The 12,748-nt window shown below is 34.9% G+C and overlaps 1 protein-coding gene across 1 annotated transcript in view; it reads right to left on the bottom strand.

Annotated features, from left to right (window-relative positions):
• Positions 1 to 12,748, bottom strand: part of LOC107706161 (cysteine-rich motor neuron 1 protein-like) — a gene marked incomplete at its 3' end in the record, with an annotated part of 31,351 nt that overhangs the window by 16,365 nt on the left and 2,238 nt on the right. Inside the window, exons 3-4 of the mRNA XM_016509785.1 lie at positions 5,025 to 5,177; positions 3,047 to 3,208 (exon numbers count right to left, since the gene is read on the bottom strand). Of these exons, the coding sequence (XP_016365271.1) occupies positions 3,047 to 3,208; positions 5,025 to 5,177 (315 nt within the window). The remainder of the gene's footprint in view (positions 1 to 3,046; positions 3,209 to 5,024; positions 5,178 to 12,748) is intronic.

A 12,748-nucleotide genomic window follows, 5' to 3' on the forward strand; every position in this document is an offset into this window, starting at 1 on the left:
AAATGCTTTAAAAATACATATTTATATTTTTAAAATGTGTTTAAAAAAATACAAAAATTGCCAAACAATATACTGGTAGAAAATATATTTACCTAAACATATTTTGAAACAGAAATATATGGAGGGAAAAAATATAATTTTAAATGCTTAAAAAATATCTATATATTTTTAAAATATATTTTTTAAAATATACAAAAAAATGGCCAAAAAATAAATTGGTAGAAAATATATTTACCTAAATATATTTTGAAACCGAAATATATGGAGGGCAAAATATATATATTAAATGTATATTAAAAGTATATTTTTAAAACATATTTTTAGAAATATACAAAACAATAGGTAGAAAATATATTTATGCAAATATATATTTTTGGCCATTTATGTATATTTTCAAATATATCTGAACTCTATAAATATTTTATTTATTTATTAATTTTTATTTTTTCTGTCTCTCAGATATGCTGTATGGGGCATTTCTGACTGAGAACACGTGCAGATTTCCTTTAGTCAAGGATAAAACCAGATACCTGATCACATGTGCGCCGTATGTGGCGGAAACCTGGTTTTCAGGGACGAGTCTGTTATATAAGCTACACACTTGTGCGTTGATAACAAACAGACACTCACATCCCACTCGGACACTTGCGCAAACAAGCTAATGATCAACAGATGTGCGCTTGAGTAATCGCACACAAGCGGCGCTCAGTGTTTGGCTGCTGAAGGGGCGTCACTGAACGCAAGGAGAAAATCGCTGAGAAACCCAGTTTACTGTATCGCTGGAATGAGTCGCAGATCTGTCTCGGGTTTGAAGTCTCTTCAGCTCACCGAGGCTGCTTTTATTTGATCAAAAATACAGCAAAAATGTGAAATATTATTATAATTTCAAACAGCTGTTTTCTATGTGAATATCTGTTAAACTGTAATTTATTTCTGTGATCAAAGCTGTATTTTCAGCATCATTACTCCAGTCTTCAGTGTCACATGATCTTCAGAAATCAGTATAATATGCTGATTTGCTTCTCAAGAAACATTTAATATTATTCTCAATGCTGAAAACATTAATATTTTTGTGGAAACTGTGATGCATTTTATTTTTCAGGATTCACAGATGAATAAAAAGTTCAAAAGAATCTAGTTTGGCTTCATCTACTAAAATAACTAAAACTGAAACAAACATTAATAAAAATTACATAGACATCTTAAAAAAAAAAACTAATCAAAATGACAAAAACCCAAAAATTACTAAAACTTTAACAAAAATGTAAAATAAAAATATAATATATTATAATAAAAACGAATTCAAACTACTAATAAAAAACTATAGTAGTATCTCATTGATAGTAAAATAACTGCAACAAAATTACAACAGTCGGTACAGTGCCTTTTATAACTTAAAAATAATGTAAATTTATATTATAATATCATGCTTTAATCAAGAGGGATTATTAGATGGATTAAGTTTATAGTGCATTATAGTGATTTTACCACGGTAAAAGTTTACATCAGGTGAAATCATAGTAAAATGACCCACAGTGGCTTTATTGCTTCAATAAAATAGTGCCAACAGCAACATAAAATTACAATTATTCATAATATTAATTGTTGCTTTGCAGAAAATGTGCACAGAATTCAAAGATCCATCAATCTTCTGCCATTTGCATTTGTTTGTTTCTTAAATATTCTTAATCCAGAGTTTCCCATAAGAAATGCTCTCTTATAATATCATGCTTTAATCATGCTTTTGCTGATAATTCACGCTCATTTACAAAGGCGAGATTCCTGATGTGTAACAAATTTAATTTATTTTAATTAATTAAAACGTAGTGGGAGCGTTGTTTCGAAAGGTTTCTAAAATGTTGAAAAGTCCAGTTTTGATTAGAACGTTATTTAAAGGTTACAAAAACGTTTCTTATAACATTCTACCAACTTCATTTCCACCCAAAATAGAACGTTATTTGAGCGTTTATTTTCAATATTCTAAGAACATTAAAATACCCAGTGTTCTTGTCGTGATTAGAACGCTATTTAAAGGTTACAAATACGTTTCTTAGAACATCCATCGAGTACAAATGACATCATAAGAACATTCCACAAACGCTACTTTAAGAACGTTTTGTCCTAACGTTAATATAACTTTTAACAAACGTTAGTGAAAGTTGTGAGAACATTCCCTGTTAGCTGTGTGCACATGTTTGGAAACCTTCATCTACAGTGGAGACCAAAATTAGAGAACAATCTATAAATACTTGTTTTTAAAAAATATTATTCATCTTCATCGCTTAAAATCTGAAGTTATATTAGCTGTGGGTATGCCACTGTTATACTAACATGTTGAACTGATGAGCAATTCCAGCTGCAGTGCTGAACCGATTCCCCATTGAGAGTCTCTGCATTATCCTCTCGTGCATTTGTCTTAAGTGGACGACCAGCCTTTTTAGGGGACTTGAATGAATTAGAGTCATTGCAAAGCTGCAATATTCAAGAAATTACAGATTTGGAACGACCAGTTTCTGAAAGTGTCGTCCCTTTGGCCTTCATCTGGACCGCCTCCCTTTCGCAGGGTTTCAGTCACTTTAGAGCAACCCGCCATCTTTCAATCTCAGTGAAAATTAGAGGAATGCTGCCAGTTAAATAGGGTTTGAAATATAATTAATGAAATTAGCACCAGGTGCCAGATTCACACCAATAACTGGGAGGTATCTGTAAGCGTTCTCTAATTTTGATCAGAGTTCTTTTTCAAATATCTCATTTACTGTGCTTCAGAATACAATTAATTTATGAAATATGCTTAAAGGGGTCATATGATGCTTTTTTAAAGATCATTATTTTGTGTATTTGGTGTAACAGAATATGTTGACATGCTTTAATGTTCAAAAAACACATTCTTCTGGCCCTCCAGGACCGAGTTTGGGCACCCCTGGACTAAACAGTGACCTTGAAATTTAGGAAATTGTAGGTTGTTCTCTAATTTTGATCTTCACTGTACATCAGATGCGTTTCAAGTGTCCTGTTCAGTGTGAATGTGTTGGAAACGCTGCGTTACCTGCGGCTCGCTGGCACTGACTGCGGTTGGCGTACGTGAAGTGATCGTCGCAGCTCTGAGACGAACAAACACAGCCGTCGGCCGTCAGATTACAGCCAGAAAACACACACGCCGGGTTCACGGGACCCACAAACCTGTGTCTGTGATCGTGACGGAGAGAACCTGAGAAACACAGAGAGTTACAGGTCAAACACAGGCTAGTGATGATTAACAGACCATGATTAATGCGGCATATAAATCGCAACTTGGACGCATTTCTGGTTCAATGAATTTAAATACATCCAGGTTCAAATAACTTTATGCTGAACATAAACGATGTAACACGATAGTTTACGTAAAGATATATCATGCATAAACCTGTTAAAACACGTCCCAGAAGAGCTACGCACATGTCTATTTTGGGACGTGTTCTAATCTGAACGCAATGAAAAGAAAGGCAATAAAAAGATTATTGTGCCGATACTAATAAAATCTATATGTTCAATGTGTTAAATAATGTTCTTAGTCTTTCTTTCCTGTGATGGATCGGTTCAGAGTTTATGCTGATTTAAATGCCAGATACTGTTTATTGTATAACCAAAATACTAATTATAATTAGAAAAAAAGATGTATACATAATGAGGGGCTTTTAATCATAAACAAGCTTGAAATACAATGTTTATCTTTACTACTTCCGACTGCTCGTTTAAAAACATGAGAGAAATATGGGAACCAAAACATCAATAATAACAAAAAAAAATAAAAATAAAATAAAAGATTTTATGCATAATGAGGGACTTTTAATCATAAAGAAGCTTAAAATACCCCTGGACTATTATTTTGAAATGTCTGTGCTTTATTAACTTTAGCTTCTGACTGTTCTTTCAAAAAGATGAGAGAAATATGGGAACCAAAACATCAATAATAACCAAAAAATAAATAAATACATACAATTTTAAAAAGATTTTATGCATAATGAGGCACTTTTAATCGTAAACATTACTAAATTATACAGGGACTCTTACTTTGAAATATCTATACTTTACTACTTCCAGTTGCTCATTCAAAAATATCAGACAAATATGGGAACCAAAATACCAATAATACCCCCCACCCCCCCAAAAAAAATGCATAATGAGGGACTTTTAATCAATGACAAGCCCGAAATACAGTAGGACTCTTATTTTGAAATGTCTATGCTTTTCTACTTAAAGCTACTTATTCAAAAAGATGAGACACATAAAATATGCATCTTACAACCATCTAAAACATATTATAATATAAAAACCATAAAGTAAACATTGTAAATTCATCAAAGGTGCATCAATAAGCAATCATTAGACATAAATGTGCAGGATTCACTGACTGCGAACTGCTCTAAAAACACACAACAGCGCCATGTTTTAACTTTTAACAATTTATTTAATTGAATCATAGCTTTTTGAAGTTTAATATTCACATATCCATATCACAATGCTGTTTTTCCATCCCCAAATTTGCCCATATGGCAAAAAATATATTTTTTCTGGCCAAAATATATTTTAAATATATGCTAAATATATGTTGTAAACAATGAAGCTCAATTAAATATATTTTTAAAAATTGAAAATATATTTAGTTTCAACCTTCATATACCAAAATATATTTAAAAAGCCTGCATTTAGACTTCATAATTTATTTTTATTCAAACGTGTTATATGCTCACATGTGTTACAGTTTTTCTTCCAATGTGATGTATGGAGGGCAAAATTTATTTTTAAATGCTTTTTTCAAAAATAAATTTATATTTTTTAAATATATTTTCAAAAATATCCAAAAAATATATATTGGTAGAAAATATATATGCATGTAATTTTATAATATTTTAGCAAATTTGCTTGGCCATTTTTTGTATATTTTAACTTTTGTTATACTATTTAAGACTCGTTATGGCCTTGAATTTGATCAAACCCACAAAGGACCCATGTAAGCCCTGTTATTTTGAGGGTGACATACGCACCTGTTTTCCCAGCATGCACGCATGCGTCTCTGTTGGGAAAGCTGTAGGTCTGGATGCAGGAGTGTTTGGATTCACACACACACTCTCCATCCACGCTCTCACAGCCGCTCACCAGCGGGCAGCGCTCGTCTGCATCCGTCGCGTCGGGTACCGCTGCGGAGAAGAAGACAGCGTTACCATGGTAACCAGACTCGTTTGTCAGGGACGTTTTGTCTCCGTCTCGGCTGTCACTGAGATTTGTTTGCTTTCGTTCCACAGAATGGCGCCAAACAGAGACGCTTTAACATTGTTGTGCCTGGAAAGATCTCTCAATTGTTTCTCCTAGACAGCAGTGAGATGAAGAGAAAGCGGAGACGTTCGCCTGTTGTTCTCAGATTTACCTTCATTTAAAAGCTTCACATCTAATGTAGGTCAAGTATTCAAACATCACTATTATTACTGCTCATAGTTACAAATAGTTAATAAATATTAGATGAAAAACATAATGAATAAAAATTTGAAATGTTGCCTTGGCAAATAACTGAAATAAAATAAGTTGAAGTACTAAAATAACTACAACTAAACTGGAATAAAAAATAAATTAAAGCTAAATAGAAATAATTTTTAAAAAGCACAATTTAAATTAAAATAAAAACTGAAAACATAAAAAAGTTAATTTAGAAATATTAATAAATACTATCATAGTATATGAATAATGTTAAAATAACACCTTAGTAAACTATACATGTAATAACATTTCATATTTTTTTATATTTACTGTTTTCACTTTATTTGTAGTAAAATTTTAAGCAATTTTATTGTGTGTTTTTGTCAGTTATTTAAATATTCATTTATTGATTTTAGTTGATAGTTTTAGTTATTTCAGTACTTCAAGTAAAACTAAACGAAAATGAGAAATGTTGCCATGGCAACTAGCTAAAATAAAATAAATTTAAGCTGAAGTACTAAAATTTCTAAAACTAAACGGAAATAAAACCATTATTTTAATAATAAATTAAAGCTAAATAGAAATAATTTCAAAAAGCACATGAAAATATTACTAAAACTTAAACTAAAATTAAAATAAAAACTGTAAATATAAAAATAAAAGCTAATTCAAAATATTAATAAATACTATAATAGTATATAAATAATACTAAAAGAACACTAGTAGGTACTAAACTTAACAGTTAACTTAACTTAACTTTTGTTAATATTTTGTTTTAGACTTTTTAATTTTTCTGTTTTCACTTTAATTTTAGTTTTAGTAATTTTATTGAGTGATTTTTGAGTGTTTTTTATTTATTTTTTAAATATGTCTATTAGTGGTCGACCGATATATCGGCCGATATCTGCCATTTTTCAAATATCGGCATCGGCCGATAAGTTTTTCTGTTTGGCTGATGTGTTCGAGGCGGGACTTTTATTTTGACGGCGTGTCAGACTTTTAGGGTGCTTTCACACCTGTAGATCGATAGCTTTGTTTCCGAAACAGGGATTAAAATGATTACAATGTTGCTTTTTATTCTTGGTGCGGTTCGCTTTCACATGGCAAAGTTTCTAAACGGACCAACTTTGTTAATACAAGTCACGCGCGAGTAAACTGTTGTCTCATTGGTCAAAGTTCCACGGTTTATTTTCCGGGATTCTGCTTATTTGTCACGACTGTCATCCGTCAGGTTGGAACGACAACAGTTTTTTTTTTGTAGCTGTCCTTATATTAATTTATCATTTTGATCAGGAGTCCAGGATTCATTGGGAAAATATTTTTTAAATGCACCTACTAAGAAGAAGAGCAATAAAACGGCATTATAAAATTAAAAAGTGCGCTTTTTTATTTTGAATGGCGAATATGTATGGTTTTAATTTTAGTTTCAGTTAATCATAGGCTAATAAACCTGTTATGTAAACTAATCTATACTAACGATAAAACCCCAATGAGAAAAAATCCCACGGAGAACATCTGAAACAAAACTGACTCTTGACGTAAATGAGAAAGAGAAATCTCTGAGCAACTGAATTGTCCTACACTAAAAACAGCTCCAGTCTTTCTGCCTCTGGTTTCTCGTGAGCTCTCCTGGAGTTCTCCATGTCCTTCACATGAATCTCTGTGTTTTTCCTCTGCCATCCGCATGTGTGTTAAATAAGTCTAGGTTCTGGCCGAAGACCCCCCAAGCCCGCCGCATGTGAATAAACAAAGACAAAGCGGCTTCAGCAGCTCCTACGGTCCCCCATGATGCTCTCCTGGGGCTTGGCTCACAAACGCTCACCAATCTAACCAGAAGAAAACTGTTCAGGAGACGCAATAGAGATGCGTTTCTACTCTAAAAGTCCTGAGGAGAAATAAAAACAGACCTACAGTGGGAGTAGATGTGGAAATCAACTTAACTCTCCCATTGATCTCACTGTCGTCTAGGAGAAACTATTGAGGTATAACGTGTTTTTTGATTTATTATGAGGCCCAAACTCAACTGTACGGGCTAGTACAGTAACCACATTCCTAGACATTCTTAAGTCTCTAATAAAACAGTACTGCTATCTAAAGTTTAATTTGGGATTATTTGACAATTTGGACATTATAAACCTCACAGTAACAAAATTTGAATTTTTGGACAAGGTACTATGGAAATACCATGATTTTTGGACATGTACCATGACAATACCATAGTATTTGGTGGCAATACCATGTTTTTGGACATGTACCATAGCAATACTATAGTATTTTGGGGCTATGCCATGTTTTTGGAGAGGTACCATGGCAATACTATAGTATTTGGGGGCAATACCATGTTTTTGGAGTGGTACCATGGCAATACTATAGTATTTTGGGGCTATGCCATGTTTTTGGAGTGGTACCATGGCAATACTATAGTATTTTGGGGCTATGCCATGTTTTTGGAGTGGTACCATGGCAATACTATAGTATTTTGGGGCTATGCCATTGTTTTGCACATGTGCCATGGCAATAATATAGTATTTTGGGGGGCAATACCATGTTTTTGGACATGTACCATGGCAATATTATAGTATTTTGGGGCTATGCCATTGTTTTGCACATGTGCCATGGCAATAATATAGTATTTTGGGGGGCAATACCATGTTTTTGGACATGTACCATAGCAATACTATAGTATTTGGGGGTAATACCATGTTTTTGGAGTGGTACCATGGCAATACTATAGTATTTGGGGGCAATACCATGTTTTTGGAGTGGTACCATGGCAATACTATAGTATTTTGGGGCTATGCCATTGTTTTGCACATGTGCCATGGCAATAATATAGTATTTTGGGGGGCAATACCATGTTTTTGGACATGTACCATAGCAATACTATAGTATTTGGGGGTAATACCATGTTTTTGGAGTGGTACCATGGCAATACTATAGTATTTGGGGGCAATACCATGTTTTTGGAGTGGTACCATGGCAATACTATAGTATTTTGGGGCTATGCCATTGTTTTGCACATGTGCCATGGCAATAATATAGTATTTTGGGGGGCAATACCATGTTTTTGGACATGCACCACAGCAATACTATAGTATTTTGGGGGCAATACCATGTTTTTGGACATGTACCATGGCAATATTATAGTATTTTGGGGCTATGCCATTGTTTTGCACATGTGCCATGGCAATAATATAGTATTTTGGAGGGCAATACCATGTTTTTGGACATGTACCACAGCAATACTATAGTATTTTGGGGGCAATACCATGTTTATGGAGAGGTACCATGGCAATACTATAGTATTTGGGGGCAATACCATGTTTCTGGACATGTACCATGGCAATAATATAGTATTTTGGGGGGTTATGCCATGTTTTCGCACATATACAATGGCAATACTATAGTATTTTGGGGCAATACCATGTTTTTGGACATGTACCATGACATTAATATAGTATTTTGGGGGCAATACCATGTTTTTGGACATGTATAATGGCAATACTATAGTATTTGGGGGCAGAGATTTTTATTCTAAAAGTCCTGAGGAGAAATAAAAACAGATCTACAGTGAGAGTAGATGTTGATCTCACTGTCGTTGATTGATCTCACTGTCAATTGAGGTATAACATGTTTTTTTTATTTATTATAAGGCACAAACTGGCTAATACAGTAACCTCATTCTTAGACATGACTGAGCACTGAAACCAAAGCAGCCAGATATTGGTGCATTTGGCACAGAAACGTCCCGTTTGTGGAAACCCATGTTGCGGTTCTTCTCACTCAGACAGTGCCATCACAAACAGGCTTTTCAAACCAGCCGTCGAACACCCTGCCAAAACCTTCCCTATTATTTCCTGTCACCTCAGAATGATCCGCTCCGCCAACGTCTTTTCCACTTGAATACTTCCTGCGAGGACATTTTTATATTTTCACACGACCCCGAACACTGGCGCCCACACAGCACATCTGTTCACGTCTACCGATCAGAGACCGGTTTGTGTTTATCTGCACAGGTTTACCAAACAGAGTCTGGATCAAACTAGAAAATCCAGAAGGATGAATAAACACGGGAAACGTACTTTCCCGTCTCTAATAAAAACAGCTGTCTAAAGTCTAATTTAAAAGTCTAATTTTGGATCACTTGACATCTGGACATTATAAACATCACAGCAACAAACTGGGAATCAAAAGAAGTGTAAAAGTGTCTCTACCAACTAAAAATTCAATGGTCAAACAATGGTCTACTGGACATGGCACTATGGCAATACTATAGTATTTTGGACATATACCATATTTTTGGACATATACCATGGCAATACTGTAGTATTTTGGACAAGGTACTATGGCAATACTATGTTTTTGGACATGTGCCATGACAATACTATAGTATTTTGGGGGCAATACCATGTTTTTGGAGTAGGGGTGGAACGGTTCGCGGAAAAAAATCTAACCGTACGGTTCTCCACACACGGTTCGGCACGCACTAGGACCGTGGTTCAATTTAAATCTGACAACGCATCTGTAATATGGTTTGCTATAAATAAACACGTAAAACAAATAGGGTTCGGCTAATATATGTTTCTGTTGATGGATGTGCTTTCTGGCTTCCCAATGCATTACAACAACAGCGATGAAAAAAAAAAAAAACATGGACAAACCATTCACTCTTGTTCAATCCGAATGCCGTATGCTGGAATATGATCATTTATTCCGTCATCATCCGGGTGCTGATAGCGCGCACAGGTGAGACCTGAACAGCACACGTTGATATCTGTGTTTAAGCTAAACTCATTTAAGCTTTGCCAGTTTAAACATTTAAGAGCCAGAGGATGCGAGCTCGCGCGCGCAGTGAGAAGATTTGTGCTCTCTCTGAAGTATTGTGTTTAAATGGACAAATTCACACAAAAATTATGTCAAAATGCCCCTCTTGGTAAGTATCCAATATTGCCTAAACATAGCACTTACCGAACCATACCGAAACCGTGACTCTAAAACCGCGATACAAACCGAACCGTGAGTAAGTTGAACCGTTCCACCCCTATTTTGGAGATGTGCCATGACAATACTAGAGTATTTTGGGGCAATACTATGTTTTTGGAGATGTACCATGACAATACTACAGTATTTTGGAAAAGGTATTATACAAAATGGGAATCCAAATAAGTGTAAAGGTTTTTCCACTAACTAAAAAGTACCATGATATTATCAAAGGACTTCTGGATATGGTACTATGGCAATACTATGATTTTTCCCCAGAAACGTACTTGTTGAATACAGATTAGTCTGTAATAAAAAACAGTCTGGTCTAGTGTTGTTATCTAAAGTCCACATGATAACTAGTTTAATCAGTTTCAAGAAGGTTGATAGCAAACATGTTGCGTACTCCTCACTAGTGTGGTTTCTCTTATACTAGTTACGGTCAAATGTGGGAAGCTGATATTTTATCTGTATAAAAAGGTAAACAGAAGGACATGGAGACAGTTTTTCTTGGCATCCAGACAGGACTGACCTCAGAGGAAGTCTCTGAGACTTCTGAAATTGGCCGTTCGGACTGACAGTGATTGAACTGCTAAGATGGATTCATACTGGACCAGTGTTTGGGAAACCTGTTCGAAAACAGTCATTATTCTGTTTGGAGACTCTAGTCGTGCTGAAATAACGCACTGTAGCTTTAAATATGCAATACTGATGATGCAGAGATTGTTAATTAGCACATTTGCAGGATTTGTTTATAGAACAGAATAAACTGCAGAAAATTATCATTATTTTTTTGTCCAACAAATTCATAAATGCAGTGCAAATATTCTGACGGTGTACAAACAAAATCTACACACTTAAAAAAAAAAGGCTGGCATCTGTGGTTCCATGAAGAACCTTTAACAACCATGGAACCTTTCCACTGGACAAACGGTTCTTTAGACTATTAAAATGTTCTTAACACTAAGAAAAATTATTCTTTTAAGAAAGCCTCTTTGGGGAACCAAAAATTGTTCTTCTATGGCATTATTGCGAAAACCTCCTTTGAAACCTTTATTTTTAAGAGTGTTGAAGAACCTTTTGAAGAACATTTTAATAATCTAAAGAAACGTTTGTGCATTGGAAAATTTCCATGGATGTTCCAAGGTTCTTCATGGAACCATCAATGCCAGTCAAGAATCTTTATTTTTCCTTTATTCACAAGAACCAATTTGTTCTTAGCATGAAGAATATTTTAATAATCTAATGAACAGTTTTTGCAGTGGAAAAGTTTCCATGGATGTTAAAGGTTCTTCATGGAACCATCAGTGATGAGAACGTTTATTTTCAAGAGCGTATGACAAATGGATGTACCCCAAAAAGACTGATATTCAATATTCAACAAGCTCTTTTCATTTTCATGTCTTTCATTTGCCTTCAGCCATGTCAGAATATAAATAGCCTCATTAATTTCTTTGCTAATGGGGGGAAGAGGTAATTAACGTGATGACAATCATGAATAATGTATTACTATGCTAAAGAGATGCTGGTTAATCAGTGGCTGGAAAATGACACTCATTATTTAACCTCAAATTTTTGAGATGCTCAAATGACATCTGAATTTATTTCCCATCATCACGCTCTGAAAACATACCACACGGAGAATATCTGAATCTGAAAAGCACCAGCTACAAAATGACTTTAAGACTTTTTATTTCGTGCTCTCAGGTGTTGATTTCAGGATCGAGAGACACGTTCACCCGCAGACAAACTCAATCACAGCATCCATTAAAGGGTTAGTTCACCCAAAAATGAAAATTAGCCCATACATTACTCACCCTCAAGTCATCCTAGGTGTATATGACTTTCTTCTTTCAGACGAATCCAGTCGCAGTTATATTAAAAATTGTCTTTGATCTTTCAAGCTGTTTAATGCCACTCAGCGGGTGTTGCATGCATCAGTCCAAAATAAGTTCAATAAAAAGTGCCCATCTATAAAAAAAAACAAAGTGTCTCACACGGCTCCGGGGGGTGAACAAAGGCCTCCTGTAGCGAATCGATGCGTTTTTGTAAGAAAAATATCCATATTCAAAACGTAATAATCACTTTAATGTAGCTTGCGCCAAAGAAGAAAGTCATATACACCTAGGACAGGGGTAGGCAAGTTCGGTCCTAGAGAGCCGCAGTCCTGCAGAATTCAGCTCCAACCGAACTTGCCTACCCCTGGTCTAGACGATATTTGTCCTCTCTCCTCCAGGCCAGCACGAGTTGCCCCTTCTAACCCCTGGGTATCTGATGTTCTTCGTGAGCATCGGACCAAACTCAGGGCAGCAGAGAG

Source organism: Sinocyclocheilus rhinocerous, unplaced genomic scaffold, assembly GCF_001515625.1.
Source record: "Sinocyclocheilus rhinocerous isolate Xijiao unplaced genomic scaffold, SAMN03320098_v1.1 scaffold3629, whole genome shotgun sequence".
In the NCBI taxonomy this organism is placed as follows: domain Eukaryota; kingdom Metazoa; phylum Chordata; class Actinopteri; order Cypriniformes; family Cyprinidae; genus Sinocyclocheilus; species Sinocyclocheilus rhinocerous.